At 40.8% G+C, this 16,687-nt stretch overlaps 1 protein-coding gene and 1 pseudogene across 1 annotated transcript in view; both read right to left on the bottom strand.

Moving 5' to 3' along the window:
* LOC146369572 (receptor-type tyrosine-protein phosphatase R-like) overlaps positions 1–5,943 on the bottom strand; it is a 39,891-nt gene extending 33,948 nt beyond the window's left edge. Inside the window, exon 1 of the mRNA XM_084909171.1 lies at positions 5,241–5,943. Within this exon, the coding sequence (XP_084765297.1) occupies positions 5,241–5,286 (46 nt within the window). The 5' untranslated portion in view covers positions 5,287–5,943. The remainder of the gene's footprint in view (positions 1–5,240) is intronic.
* LOC146369571 (NACHT, LRR and PYD domains-containing protein 12-like) overlaps positions 1–16,687 on the bottom strand; it is a 335,320-nt pseudogene that overhangs the window by 304,614 nt on the left and 14,019 nt on the right.

Below are 16,687 nucleotides of genomic sequence, written 5' to 3'. Positions count from 1 at the left end.
TCAGACCATGCAGGTTTATGCTGCTGCATCGACTCGGACTGAAGCTGCTCTAATGAATGATGCACCTTTTTAATCTCAGTGGTATAGTGTTGGAGCCATAGACTGTGCAAGAGGAAACCCCTGCTCACCAACTAAACCCAACCAACTGTGACAAATATGAACACTGCATAATTCACCATCGCCCTTTAATTATCATGGCAAAAGGAACAAAAAACCCTGAGGAAGCACTTTCAGTGCAGCAGCGTATGTGATTTCACATACGAGCATATACAATACAACTGAATATATTCTCTATGAAAGTTGTATGAGATAATATTAGTGGATGTGGACCCAGTACAGAACCCTGAGGTACACCACACCACATTAAACTAAAGAATTTTTCTAAAGCTATACCTCATCCATTGGTTTGGAAGCCTCAACATTAGTGTTTTGGGTCCCGCCATGTTGTTTTTTTCCATGTTGTTTTTTTTGGAGCCAGAAGTGACCAGATTAACGAACATATTCGTTAATGCTAGCTAGTCTTGTTAGCAGCTCTGTGCAATGCAAAAATAGAGCTTACTAGGTAGCACTAAGTAACATCTAAAATAAATCCTCCTTACTCACATAAACTGAAGCACAGCCTTCTTGAATGGACTGTTAGTGCATTTAACCTGACAGCAGACATATTATTGGTCAGATAATTGCACTAAAAATGCTGGAAAAGCTTAGCACTCAGCTAGCAGCCGTCTGAGTCACACTTCACCTGTCAAAAAGCCACGCCTTTAAATGCAAATTTAAAGGTTAATGCGATTTAAACAGGTGAGTTATAAAAACATTACCTCCTTACATTTGTTATGATGGATAAAATCAGCTAAAGAGACCAAAACTATTAATTGTAAAACCATGAACATGACACATTTGACATAAGTGGGAATTAGATGAGCAATTTTTTGGACTTCAAAAATAAAAAAACTTTTTCTATTTTTATTGTAAAGATGTGGATAATGTCCACAGAAGTAGGAAAGCGTCAAATCAGTTGCTAGTTAAAATAATTTCAGAGAATGAGCGTTATTTTACAATAATTAATTAAAATTAATGTTAATAGTTCTTTAGTAGATTTTAATTACACATGATAAATTTTCAAAGTAATCTGTGTGCTGGCATTTATCCAAAGCTTTTCACTCGAGACTTGAGAAAGAAGACGTGCACCAAGGCTTTACAGTTCAAAAATCTATTTCTTGTAAAAATTCTCTGCTGTGTCCTCCTCCTCATGCCTCTTATCTTTCATCACGTCGTTCTCCAACACATCACATTCAGTATCTCTCACAGAGATGAAGAGAAAGCAGCAGACAAAATGAGAGCAGGAGATCCCATCTGTCTGCCTCTGCCATCCCAGCTCATTGGGCAGGACAGAGACTTTCATGAGTCTGCAGGCAGGCTGAGAGGAAACCCCTGTGCACTGACTGAACCCACCCATCTGTGATAAATACGAACACTGCATAATTCACCATCAGTCTTTATTTATCCTGAGTGGTGGTGGTGGTGGGGGGGGGGGGGGGGGGGGGGGGGATGACTGAGAGAAGCACTTTCTTCGTTTCATATTCATTCATGGTCCTTTCTATTTAAAGAACACTCAGACATGAAAGAACCATCAGAAGTGGCCAGTCCTCTTCATGTTTAGTTTGCTGGCGGACAGAAAAATAACCGATTTGATTAAGCAGAAAGTTTCTGAAATATACACTTGAAGACATTAAAAAGCTCAAGTCTGCATGTGAATCAATCAAGAATTAAAATTTAAAATGACTAATCATGTCTAACCAACACAAGAGGCCAAGTGCATGAAACTCTGTATATTCACAGCGATAGACTTGTGTATTGTCCATCTTTTTATTTATTAAAGTCAATTTGTTAGGCTTTTCTGCTGCCTAGCTATAACGCTAGCTTGCATCACTTATGTTATTTTAACTGTCTGCAGGAAGAGGAGTGAGCAGATGATGCTGGAAATTTCTCCTGCAGCTTCAGCCTAAGCTGACAGACTGTTCGTCCGGCCGTCTGTTAGACTCCAATGTTTGTTCTGGCAGCAAAGACACGGAAAAGGTGTCCTCCGACTGCTGTCGGTCTGCAAACATTATTTTTCTCTGCTGTATCGGTGCCAAAAACCTGTTTTCTGTGAGTCAACAAATGCAGACAGAAACCAGGAAGAGAGACCTGATATAGAGTCTCAATTTTATCTGGAAAATACATATGTCTGAAAGTAGGTTTCATTAAAAATAAAAGAAACATGTTGAATTTTGCTGTAAAACATTAACAGCAACAGGAAGCTGCAACAATAAATCAGGTCTCAGCTGAAATGAAAAACTGAAGCAGGCCTTTCAGGCGTCCGGGAAGCTGACATGGCTCTTCTCGTCTCTGTTTGGCATCTTTTTCCCTAGTGACAGCTTCCTGGTTGCCATGCACAATGCTGAGTTGAGCTGTGCTCGGATTGGACAGAGGAGCCGGCTCTGCCTCTTTTCCATGAGACTACCAGCAAATCACAGGTCAAATTAGAGCAAGGGCAAAGTCTTCAGTATGCGCGTGCGCGTGTGTGAGAGAGGAGGAGGAGAGATGTTTAAAGTTATGACTATTAAAATTCATTAACAGGTTTAAATGAGAAAAAACAAGGACACAAGGATGTTGACTTCTTGTTTCTGTAAAATAAATCTGTTTCAAGTTAAGTATCGTGTTTGTCTTCTGTCTTTATTTCCATCCAATGTTTGTCTTGAAAAAAAAAAAGAATCTCCCTACACTGCAGCGGGTAGGAATGTACTCACTGGAACATTTGGGGTCTATAACACAGATTGTATAGAAAAGATGGATGTAGCCACTGTGACATCACCCTTTTGTTTCTGAGCTCCGCATTTTGAAGCCTTACCTTTAGCATTTGGGCCTCCATCATGTTTTATTGGACCTAGTCACCATATCTGTGATGAGTGCCATGCCAAGTTATCAGCGAAGTGAGCAAAATTGGTTAGAAGGTTGGCAAACATCCAAATAAAATTCTACAATTTCACTGCATATAGGTCATATTGTTGATCAGATACTTGTAAGAAGGCCACAACAGGCTCCAATTAGCTTTAGAGACCACAACTGTTTGTGGTCAAAGTCTGCCAAAATCAACAGACACCAAACACTGATCTGCCCTGAAAGGGCCAAAAGAAGGAAGACAAAAAAGTGCTCATCCAACAGGTGATGTACATAAATCTGCAAAAAGCTAAGTACCTCTCAAATATCAAATTATGAAGATTACAGATCTCACACTATAGTCAAAACTCCATCAGTCTCAAACCAACGTGGTCGCACAATACCAGCGTCTCAGGAGATCTCGGTGTTCCTATGTCAAGATGTTTCAAAAGTGCTTACTTTTAGTTTTCTTTGCCTTAAAAGCTTCATAGTAATCCCATTCAAGGTGTGAGATATCAATGTTATTGCCATCTTTGTTTACATCCAAGCAGGGATGCAGAATCAGGACTCTTTACAATTTTTAAGGCAGTAAAATTCTTTTCAGAACATGAATGAGCTAAGTCCCTGGAACAAGACGAATATCTGGATCTGGATTCGTCTGTAATATTTTCTTCTTCTGTCATTCTTATTTAATCATGCCCACTCTCTTGTATTGGTAAAGAATCCTTTCAGAAATTTCTGGATCCCAATTGAGTCCCCTTCTTCTGGTTAGACCTTTCCTAAATCCATTCTCAAATTTGGAGAAACCCAACGACAAACACCAAACCTTTCCTATGAAACTTCAAAAAGCAAACCCATTTCTCTCTACCTTTTATTAGAGTTATTCCAGTCGTTCCAGCAGCATCCATTTCACCTGCCTGGGGAAATCTAAAAGCAGCTTCCAGGAACACAAAAGTGCAATCTTCTTCCTGTTTAGGAGCTTTCATTTCCCCCAGGAGGCTTCATGCCCGTTATCAGACAGAAAAGTCAAAGGGATGCTCGTATGGAGCCAAATCAAAGGAGCAATGATACATTTTTAGCCAAATTAAAAACTTGTCTTTAAACAGCAGGAACCTAACTGTACTTGGAGGAATCTGAACCGAGAAGTTTCTAGTTTACAAAAAAGAAAAGCGCTTACATATACATGCCAAAAAGGGCAGCATTTGTGCCAAAACAACCTCACAACAGAGGAAAATGCTCCACAGCTCACTTACTGCAGAGCTCCAGTTTCACCTCAGCCTGGTAAAAATGGAGCCCTGCAGTGAGCCAGTAGCTGATCTTATTCTTCAGCTGTGAGCTTGTTTCCAGCCCAGCACCTGCTTCTACTTCTACCAGTCATATCATGTAGCAATACTGAAATGCATCTGTCTGTGGTGCACAGGTAAAAGTGAATCCCTGCAGTGTGGGAGCCATCGATCTTCTTGAATTTCTATATGACCCCATGTGTAAAACACAGCAGCTGTCCAGCTGCCAATTAGGAACCCAGGTTTGTGGGGACACAGTCTGGTGGTTTACTCTGACCTAGATTCAATTTCGAGACTTTGCTCAGGAACTGCGTCATTAAAACAGCCGGGAAGGTGCAGTGAGGATGCCAGCACCTTCTGCCGCAGCTTCAGATGACTCGATTATAGAAATGGAATATTTTTTAAATGCAATCCTTTTGATACAGAAATTATTCAATGGAAAAAACATTTCAAGCACAGGTCTTAAAATGCTATGCTCAAAATCACAGTACCCCACTTCAGTGTGTCATTCTGGGATTAACATTATTAAACAGAAACTATTAAAATGTTGCTCTGTGAATATGATATAGCAATGCACTAGAAAATACTGGAAAACTATATGAGTCAGCAATGGAAATGGGTTCTATCATAGCCTATTTTTGCAGTATTTGCAGCAATAGAGTCATCTATATTCAACACTTCTGTACAGACAATATTTAAAAGGCTGTCTTTTCTATGTTTTTGTTCCTCTACATGTGTACAGCACACATGCTGTGGAAGACTTAAGCACTTCTTCTGAGGAATGTCAGCTTAAGGACTTAAACTATGTATTTGCAGATGATATAACATCACCTGCACTGGGTAAAATCCTATTAAGGACGCTAGCGGTTATTCTTTCTTATTTTATCTGGAAGACCTTCAGCCAGCTATCAAACAAGCAAACCGCACTTTAGAGGAGATGTGAGCACCATCTGCGCGCACGTTTACAGGCTGGACTGTAGAAACATATCTAATCACCGAAACAGGATCACTGTGAAGTAACACACAGCAGGCGCTTACCTGTGAGCAGCAGCTGTGTCCATATTAGACACACGGACAGAAACATGGTGAATGCTCCTTTGCAGCTCACTCTGAAAGAATCAGCTCCTCGGATTTCCTCCTGCAGCTTGTCTCGGTGCTGTAATCAGCCCGCGGCTCTTTCCTTCATTAAGCAGCCGCTGCCAGAGCTCCGCAGACCCGCTCCGGCACCGAACCCCGCGTCGCTCCTTCTCCGCCCTGCCGTGCCCTAAAGCGGCCTGGCCGAAAAAGGAAGAGTCGCTCTCCAACCGCGTTAGATGCGAGCAAAAGCAGAGGACTCTCTCCCTCTGACATCAAAGGAAGAATAGTGTTTGTGTCCACATCAGTTTCAGGTGGAGGATGAAGGCTGGCGAGGATGAAGAGAGAGACGAAGGGGAGGAGAGAAGGCGTGGAGAGGGGGAGAGGAGACGAGGATTCGTCCTTAAGAATATCAGCGCTCAAATTAATCTCAATACTATTAGAATGATTTCAGTCATCTTCGCCATTATTTTGTTTACCGATTAATAGAATTACATTTATAAAAACCTATGTTAGCAATAATGCAACAAATCGTTTACCCAGAACATCGTTTTACTTTAAATGACTGCAATAAAATTGTAATTTTTCAGTCACTGGCCTGATCCCAGAATGTATTTATCATATCATATTATATCATATAATCCACCATCTGGCAGATATTTCTGTGTGGAGTCTGGCTGGGTCCTCTCCGGGTACTCTGGTTTCCTCCAACAGTCCAAACACGCGCTTGTTAGGTTCACTGGTGATTTTAATTGGCTGTAGGTGTTGTAGATGTGAGTGTGAATGGTTGGCCTGTGTTCCCCTGCTACAGACCGATGACCTGTGCAGAGTGTATCCCGCTTCTTGCCCTATGGCAGTTTCCCCACAACCCTAAATTGGATAAGGAGAAGAAAATGGATAATGTAATATAATATAATTGTTGACATATTCATTGTGTGTACTCATGTTGCACAGTGTTTAACTGCATTATGGTTGCTGTGGTTTAGCAGAGACAGTGTTTTGGTTGTCACCACGGGGAGGCGATGTTTCATTGTAAGAGCGCGGATGCTGCGTCATCACGCCCCTGGAAAAAGAGAAAGGTGTTGCACAACGAAAATGGCACCCGTGAGGAAAGTTTTGCCATGTGTAATAAAGTTCCCAAAATATTAAGAACATTTTTGCCTCCGTCGTCATTTTCCTTCGAGTTGATCGCTGTCGATGCTGCAATACTCAACAATAATATAATATAGGTGACTATAAGAGACTACAAGGTAACTCTAGCTCTGGCTGTCTGGACTTTGCTTCATCACCAGGGCCCTATTTCAGGAAGCCGGTTTAGTGCAAACTCTGAGTAAGTACACCCTGAGTGAACGAAAACTCTGGGTCTTCGGTTTCACAAAGCGAGTTCAGATGAAGCCTGAGTGAGTCACCATGACGACACACTCCGTGAAGCTAACCTGCCCCCTAGCAGGTTTACTGCAACTAACCCTGACTGTCCCCGCCTCTTTGTCGGAAACCTGACTGTAGGAAGTGTCAGACATGGCGTGCCCCTTCTTTGAAGAGCCAGTAGATGTTGGAGCCCAAATTCTCCGCAGAGCTCTCTGCCGGGAGAGAGTGGTTAGAGCACGTTTGGACATTTTATCATTCCCTGATGATTTCCTGTGTGAACGTTACCGTTTCTCAGCACAATCCATAATTTATTTGGATAACATCCTCAGGCCATATGTTGCTCATGTGACACATTGCGGACATGCTCTCAGTTCATTACATATTATTTGTACTGCACTCCGTTTTTTTGCAAACGGGAGCTTTCTGTACAATATTGGTGACGCTGAGCACGTTTCCAAGGCTACCGTCTGTCGGGCAGTCAGGAATGTTACAGTTGCACTGAAACGTCTCCTGCACTCGTTTGTGGTGTTCCCCGGTCACAGACCCACAAGATTCATCAAAGAGGGATTCCACAAAATTGCAGGTATCAGGATGAACAAAACCTAATCCATGATGTGGTGATACTTGAACTACTACTTACATGTTGCAGCTATTTTCAGGGTTCCCAGGCGTGATTGGCTGTATAGATGGCACTCACATTCCAATCATTGCACCCTCAGTAAATGAAGGGGACTATGTGAACAGGAAGTCTTTCCACAGCATCAATGTACAGGTACATAGTTCCCTGTAGCATTTCACACTAACAAGTGATGTCATTATAGTAATGGATGCTAATTTGTGTTCTCTGCACTGTGAAGATCATATGTGACGCTGCCAACATTATCACAAATGTGGAAGCCAAGTGGCCAGGCTCTGTTCATGACTCACGAATTTTTCGTGAATGTACACTGAGCACAAAATTTGGACATGGTGAGTTGAAAATACTTTAAAATATATAAAGACCAATTGCTACAGGGACATTTGAACTGAAGTGTATCCTTCTGTCTTAGGAGAGTTCACTGGCTACTTGCTTGGTGATAGGGGGTATCCATGTTTACCCTATTTGCTTACCCCTAACCCTGACCCTGAACCGGGCCCACAGCAGCGATATAATCTGGCTCATTGCAGGACAAGAGCCAGAGTTGAAATGACTATCGGAATGCTTAAGGCCCGGTTCCAGTGCCTTCAAAGACTCAGGGTCACCCCAGAAAGGGCATGTGAAATTTTTGTGGCATGTGTGATTCTTCACAACATTGCCACAATTAGAGGAGAACACTGTCCTTCTGAACCAAACATCAGCAGTGATCCAAACCATGAACATCCTGACCCTCCCACGGACATACAAGATGGAAGAGCAGTCAGAGACACCATATGTCACAATCATTTCCTTTGACCCATCACCTCAACATGTTGAAAGAAGAATAAACAGATTTTTTGTTCAACTGGCTTTATTGGTCGCCTGTATTTCCTGTACACAAAGTATTAATAAGTATATTATTATGTTGTTCAAACACTGAAATAATTCGTCCATCTCTGACCACTTCACCCACCCTTAACTGATGTTCCAGCAGTAAAATCTCAATCTTGGTCTTTTGGCTCTGCTGCTTGAAGTGTTCCATTTCCAAGTCGCATTTTTTTATTTTCTTGATCAAATAGGTCTTGTACAGCTGCTTTACAGGGAGCTATTGAAACACAGAAAATAGCATTGACATTCATAGTACATGCCTACTTAGGTTGGTTGTAAATCAGTGCTGAACATCTTACTGAGGAAAGGTTTGTTGGAGAAGTGGCTGGACCCTCTCCCTCTTCATTTCCATCATCACTCTGTTAGAGACATAGAAAGTCCATGGTTTTATTATAGTACCACATTTTATTCAATTGTTATATTTTCCATTGTAAGATGTAAACCTCATAAAGTGTCTCTGTTGCTTCCTCCTCTGTAACAGCTGTCAATGTTTCTTCATTATTTTCCTGTAGTAAAGAAATTAACAACATTGCTGTTCTACTGTAAACTCATATAATCTGTGGAGTATTAAGAGTACTCACAACTGCATGTTGGTCTGGCTCAACAGGAGGCTGCACCAGATGCAGTACACCATCACCATCAACTGATAGAATATGAGGTTTATACAGGTCACTTATAACTTACAAGGGACCAGATGGCAATTAACAAACATATACCAATCACCTTACACTTCATTGTCATTATGCTCTCAAAGACAACCAAGACTGAGGGAAGGCAAAATCAGTAGGAAAATAACTTCACTACAAAATAATTCATTATGGTAAAGAGTTTATCAAATGAATGAGTAGCACTGCAAAGGTGACTGTGAAGAAAGGATGTATGCACATCATGTATTATTTTGAATTTACCTCTTATGTAGGCACTTGTGTCTTGCGGGGTTATTGACTCAAGAGGATGTCCCCGCAGAGATGCCTTCAGCCACTGGGCGCCCACTGTATTGGCTGAGGGCCAACTGCTCAGCCTCTGTGAGTGGTGGTGGTGGAGGACCCCCACCTGTTTTTTGGGCCTCCGCTTTTTTTCTGTTGGCTATAACGGGTCACATTTGAGCATACAGAGTAAGCAAATATGTACTTGTAATGTGCTCAGATAATTTCAATAAGTGCTTACAGGAAGAAAATTAATGTAGCCTCTAACTGCAATTGATTTACATAGGACAAACAGACCAAGCACTATGGCTCATAATACAATTACACCTTACCTGTTTGGACTATATTTTTATATTTCATTTTTACTTGCTGCCAGGAACGTTTGGGGCCTGTTGGGTTGCACCTGCGCTCACATCACATCACAAAATAAAATGTATAAAATAAAAAATAAAATAAAATATAATAAAATAACGTGTTAAATGGGTGGAAATCCCTAGATCAATGTTTAAATTAACACTCACGCATTGACTCTGTCGGCTATGTTTTGCCATGCATGCTCCCTTTCTTTTGCAGCTGAGGCTGTGTTACTTTTTTTCCGCAAAATTTGCATGTTATCGGCATATGCTGCCATCAGAATTTCGGCCTCAAGCGCTGTAAAATACATTGACCGCGCCTTCTTTCCCTCCGTCTCCATGGTGACTCGCTTAATCTGTGCTCCACTAATCAGGGCTTTATGTATCCTCGTGCGCGCGCTTAACTTGGGGTTGACGCAACTCCGCGTTGATTGAACTAATTGTTATCAGCCTTTCTGAAACCGAATATTCCGAGTTGGACAGTTCGGGGTTACTCAACCCTGAGTATCGTTTTTCACTCTGAGTTTTCTAAACCGGCTTCCTGAAATAGGGCCCAGGAGTGTAAAGTATGAAATAATAATACAAATAATACCTTCAGTTTGGAGATGCTGCTGTGGAACACCAGCTTGAAGTTGCTCTTTGAGCATTACACAGCTACATTCTCGGCTGAAAATATCTTAAAAGGTTATTTTGTGACCCAGAAAGGGTAATCTGGGGAAAAGGAGGATTGCATTTGTCGCTGTTGTTGGAGCCTGTGCGTACTTGTAAGCGCGGCAATGGCGGAGGAGCACGGCTAAAAAACTTATTACTTTTTCTGGGTCACAAAATAAACTTTTAAGATATTTTCAGGCGAGAATGTAGCTGTGTAAAGTTCAAATATCTGCTCGATTTATCAAGACATCACATATTTGCAAAAATGCTCCAACGTTTTCGGAGACGTCCATTTTTTTTCATGCTTTGTGGCAGCTTTTGAACACCTGTGGCATCTATTATTGTCAAATCTAGCCTTTATTTAACAACATAAGCAAACTCTATGTTACAATAATTGCACAGCCATTAAGGATCAAATCAGTTTCTGAAAAATTTTGTTTTTTCTCCCTCTGCTTGCTTCTTACTGTCTTTGAGGCTCGGGACCAGCACTCCTGCTGTTGGACAGAAGGACATCAACTCAGTGGTAAGTATTTTGGTTTTCCAATATATTAGCAACTGTCAGTGACATTTATATTAATCAGGCTGAATTTTAATCATACTTTAGATCAGCCTGTTTTACTTATTGTTTTATTTGTGCTTTGGTTTGGGGAAGTTGTTTCTTTACTGATCTTTTCCTGTCTTCTGTTATTAGACTTGAGATATGACTGCACTATGCTGTTGCTGGTGACTCCAGTTAATTCTACAAGACATGCTGTCAGTAAACAAACAACAACAGTTTGGTCTGCATTTCTTGAAAGATCACATCCCCCAAACTTAGTTTAGAGGGTCTACACTGTATATAGTGAAGTCTGCAAGTTTTCTAACAGCAAAATTTGTTTTGTTCCCAAATCATTTTGCACATCATTAGAATGAAAGTCATTGGCCATGTTTGCATAGCCCTTTTTAAAATGATGCTTTCATGACGTTATTGTGTGTCGGGTGGGGGTCAGGGCTATCCAGACTGACAATTGGGACATTGAATGTCACCTCTCCGGTGGGGAGGGAGCCTGAGATTGTCTAAATTGGAGTCTGTTTTATACCAAATGCAGAAAAAATGTTTTAAGAAAGCAATTAAGTTCATGTTCCAAAAAATATGATTGTTTGCTTGCAGGACACCAGGAGAGATGAGTCCTCCGTCACAGATGGTGTGGACAGTGAAGATGGTCGCCTGCAGGTTCAAGCTCATTGCATCTCCAACCCACATCCACTGCCACTGTACTTAAGGGAAGTTAAAGACTTTCTTCTGCACCTACATTTGGATCACCTTGATCCATGATAGTCATTCAGGCAGTAATGCCTGGACTGGAAACAAGCCATCCTTAAAATATTACAACATTCCAGCTCCTGTGTTGGAATGAAAAACAAATGTGTTGTTTAAATTAGAGACTGCACTTGTGACAGAACAACAAATATTTTATTTTGATTATATAAGTAATGTAAGTACAAAACAAACTTGTGGTAGGCCTAAACTTATTTTCAGAATAATTACATCTGAGACTTTGTTTCATTGTAAGATAATAACAGTGATGGCAATATAATTGTTTGTTGTTCAGCAGAACAGTGTCCAGTATGTTGGCTGTTATACTTTGTTGTGTTTGAAAATAAAAGTTGGGCTGATTTTAACATCATTACAAAAAGTGTTGTTAATTATTTTTAATCATATTCAGGTTACCACAAATAGTTTTTTCATTTAGTTGAACTTGAAATGTTTGTCGGTAGGTAAACAATTAAAATTGTACAGTCAGAAATATCAAGTTATTCTTAATACTGCAGACTTGCAATGTGTAAGTTGTCCTAACAGTGTGTTCACACCGAACGCGATAGAGGCGGCCAGAGCGTCAGGTTTGCATGTAAAGTCAATGGAAAAGCGCGATGACCCGCGATTGCGGCTCCCGCGAAAATTCGGAAGCAGATTTGCGTCGCCAAAACGCGCGTTTGGAGCGTTTGACTCGGGAAAAAAACCACGCGCGTGAGTTTTTGTGTTGCATTTTGTGCATACGCGCGTTACGCGTCTACCGCTCGAGTTGGAAAAATCTGAACTCCAGCGTCAAATCGCGCCGCGACAACCAATCAGGAGCCTGGTGATGTGGCTGTGACCTAGGTCAAAGGGGCAGATCCAGCCAAAGCCCTTCATACTTCAATGGAGGGAAGGCTAATCAATGCCGTAGCAAACAACCCGGAGCCGTACGACACCAGCTGCTTTCTGTACCGAGACAGGAATATAAAGGACCGAGCTTGGAGGAAGATATGTAAAGAGATCGGGCAACCTGGTAAGTTCATTCATTTCTCTTAAGTTTTCTCTAAAGTTTTCGCTGACCCGGGGAAGCCGCACAAAAGCTAGCAAGCCACCGCTATTTTCCCCACTGACGTACAAATACCGTTCTGCTTTTATGCATGTTGTCATATAGGAATATATTTTGTTTATTAATAAACAGCACACAGTGGTCCCGCTCATCCGCCACTGCTTCGCTTTTTCGCTGATTTTCTTTTCTTTTTTTTGCACCGTACAGCATTGCATTCTGCAGCCTGATTGACAAATCTCCTTCGTGTCGTGTCTCCTGCGCTTGCCAAATTTATCATGTTTGGTTTTGATAACCATCACGTCCAATAGAAAAAACAGCACAAAAATACCCATAACTACGACCCTCATTCGGAAATACACACCTGCACCGCGAGGGAAAAAGGCGCACGAAAGTGGCAGGCAGGTGAAGACAAACCGCAGCATAATAATACTTTAACGTTTTGCAATCTACAAAGGTTTGCACTTTGAGAATCAATTGTGAGAACTGTGACCAATGTTCATGTGTGTGGGGAAAACAGTGTATAAAGTGCGTGACCAGGGGCTAGTTATTCTGAGAACCCCTGCTGCAATAAATGAGGGAACACTGTATATACTTTCTCTGATTATATTCAACATGTTAACATTTAATACTGTATTGATAGAGCCAACTGATTCTGCAGCAGAGCATCCCCTGTTGCTTCTCCTGGCTCCCCAGTCCCTGAGCTCCTGCTACTGCACCCACAGGTATGTACAGCAAGTACTGATACCTTTTTAGTCGGTGGGATTGCCTTGTGATCACCTTTACTAAATATCTACAACCAATCTGATTATATACTGTTTTTGTTTTGTTTTTTTCAATGTTGAAATTAAAATCTAGTAGCAGCCTTCTCATTTCTTTGTGTTTTGTGCTGTTTTACAGGCCCACAGAGGAGGACGGCTCCGAGGCAGATGAGGGACGGGTCCCAGGACGGTCCATCGGCGGTGGAGCTGGCCATCCTGGAGTCCCTGAAGAAGCCACACCAGTCTCCAATGGAGCATTTCCTCCTCAGCCTTGTTCCTGCTCTGGAGAGCAGCTGGGTCCTTTTTATTCCTGTCTCTCTGTAAATACTTATATTTTATATATTTATGTTTAATGTTTTTCTGTTTGAGAATTTTAATATTATTTCAAATAAATTTTTATAATGACTAATGTCTCAGTTCTACTACACAGCAAATGTTGGCACACGACTTGACACATGTAGAATTTATTTCATACTAATACAGTGGGATGCAAAAGTTTGGGCAACCTTGTTAATAGCCATCATTTTCCTGTATAAATCGTTGGTTGTTACAATAAAAAATGTCAGTTAAATATATCATACAGGAGACACACACAGTGATATTTGAGAAGTGAAAAGAAGTTTACTGGATTTACAAAAAGTGTGCAATAATTGTTTAAACAAAATCAAGCAGGTGCATAAATTTGGGCACCACAAAAAAAGAAATGAAATAAATATTTAGTGTATATCACTGTGTGTGTCTCCTGTATGATATATGGGGTGCCTTTGTCTGGACGTGCTTCCCATCCAGAGCTCCACAGCAGAGAGGAAAGTTCCAGCGCTCCTGGAATCCCTCTGTGATGGACCGCCAGTCTCCAGGTGAAGGCACAGCCATGAAGTCGTCCACTAGACAGTCCCAGATGGCCGTCGCTACCTGGGGGGTGATCTGGCTCACCGTGGACACACCGACTCTGTAACTGAACGCTTGGTCGTGAAGGAGTCCCCGGTGACAAGGAACCTGGACAAAATTGTTCAAAATTAGTATTATGTGTACTGCAGTTACAAAATACATTATTCAAATTCCAAAATACTTTTGTGATGTCAGATTTAAATCACAAAACTTAAATCTTACATAAAACATTTTGTAATTATAAGGATAATTACAAAATGTATATTAGATAATATCTAAAACAGTTGTGTTTTGTTTTAACTTTAACATATCATAATTTGATTGGTAGCAACTTTTTCCACTACAGTGTGCCAACCACTCATAATTCCTAAACATGTCAATCAGGTAGGAATGAAGTAAGACATTAATAGAAATAAAGAGTTGTATGTTGACATGTAGCCCTTTCCTTGCTTAAATCATTAATATTTTTGAAAAATTAATCTGTGATATGACATAGCTTATCAAGATAGAACCATGTAACTAAAGATGAACCAAACTGTTCACAGTTTTATCTAACTGTTTTAATAAAGGCTGGTGACCCCTGTTATAGAGTCTGACAGCTGCAGGGATTATATACAAATATTCAACTATCCCAGAATTAAACCAGGTCTAAATAAAAAGGAGTGAGTATCACTACAAAGGTTAACTCAGTGGTCCTAATGCTACAGTTTGATATCAGCAAACACCGAGCGCATACATTGATGTGACACCACAGCCATGCTATCATTGCAAACACTGATAACAGCATAAATCGAATTAAATCGGGACTTGATGAGACCTTCTGAGTATCACTAGAAATATTATAAACAGTCGTCTCCGTACCACAGTTTGCTTTCAGTAAACACCGAGAGCATTCACTGTTAGCATAGCACATCCATGTTAGCAGTGTATAAATGGATGGTTTAGCATATATTAGCACAGGTATCAATAAAGGACTACCGTATTAAATACTTTTACTAACCTCAGGCAGATGGACAGGCGCTCTGCAGGTGGGATTGACTGTAATTGGTGTCTAGGCGGGCGATGCTGGGACCGACGAGGGAAAGCAAGTCCTCAAACTGGCCGAGTGATATCGCTGGAATCGGCCGTCATCCAGGCGCAGCTCCTGGAGCAAATGGTGAAACTCACCAAACTGCTCACGCCTCCGGAGGACCTGATGGACCCAGGTACGGCAAGGACGTCTTTTACGCCGCTGCTCTGCTCTCCACAGTACATAGAGAAGGGAGACTCTCTCTTCAAGCGCTAGCTCGACAGCTGCCATCTTGCAAAGATACCGGTCTGGCACAACTTCCTCCCACATTCCTCCCACATTTCCGGTTCACGCGCGTCAAAATATGATATGCGCTATGGATTTTTCTTGGACATGCGTTGAGGCGCGAATGTGCACGCATCAAATTAGGGGCGTTTGGGGCGTTTTGTTCGCGTCCATCGCGTTTGGTGTGAACACACCGCAACAGTCATCTTAAGTAAGCTTTACTTAGTTTTTTTGAGGCAACGAGTTTCCTCAATTTTTTTGAGTTCTGGGAACTAACAAGGCTGTACAGTGTACTCAAAATGAGTAAGTTGCCCTAACTTGGTCATCTTACGTAAACTTGATCCAATTTTCTTGAGTTCTGGGAACAAATGAGCTTGTACAGAGTACTCAAAATAAATAAGTTGTCCTAATTTAGTCATTTTTAGCTAAGCTTTACTCAATTTTTTTGAGGCAATGAGTTTCCTCAATTTTTTTGAGTTCTGGGAACTAATTAGATTTTACAGTGTGGGAGAAACTGACCAAAAATAGGTTTGCCGTCATGCTCAAAAAGACTCCTTTTGTTCCTGTAGGCAGAAAATGCTCAGACATTTTACACATCTCAGCTGCAATAATGTTCCAAAAACACGAGAACAGTTTGTCTTACAGACAGGTCTGACCTGTCTGTAAGAGGTTATTAATGACATTTGGTAATCTTGTTTTCTCAAAAGGAGTTTTACCTGTGTAGGTTTTGTAAAATTAGTGAAACACCCGAAGCTTCATATAGTCAATATCTGCAACTTCAAAGTGAAAGAGCTATGTGTATTTATGCACTTGGCACAGTAGCTGTAAATATTCATCTCTACCAATTATTCCTGACAGAGGAGTTATTCTAAGAACTCAGAGCTGAGGTTCCCCTTTTCTAAGACTGTATGTTCTTAGAAAAGAGGAAGCTGTTAGTTGTTTATCACACAAGAGTTCATGTCAAAAGTCACGTAGACATTTGCTTAGTGATCAATAAAAGAACACATTTCATGAAGCTGATCACACTATATACAATTTTCTTCTGACAAACAGTTATGGCTCTCAGGCTTTTTTCACATTGATGTGTTTAACAAAGTCACAAATATTTATAATATCACCTTTTTTTTTCAAATTCAGATTCAGGGTTTGCAGTAGTGACTGTTGAGTCATTTTTGCTAACGTTTCCCAAAAGAAAATCATTAAATAATCATTACTATTCAAAATTAAATCATTTTTCTTAGCATTATATTGTTAATACATATTATCACAGCATCAGAATTTACAAGTAAAACTGATGATGGTACAAAAATTAAACATTAAGACGAAC

This window comes from Perissodus microlepis, chromosome 17 (genome assembly GCF_051167445.1).
Source record: "Perissodus microlepis isolate ML-2025 ecotype Zambia chromosome 17, ASM5116744v1, whole genome shotgun sequence".
NCBI classification, from domain to species: domain Eukaryota; kingdom Metazoa; phylum Chordata; class Actinopteri; order Cichliformes; family Cichlidae; genus Perissodus; species Perissodus microlepis.
This window is presented reverse-complemented; position numbering and strand designations above follow the sequence as displayed.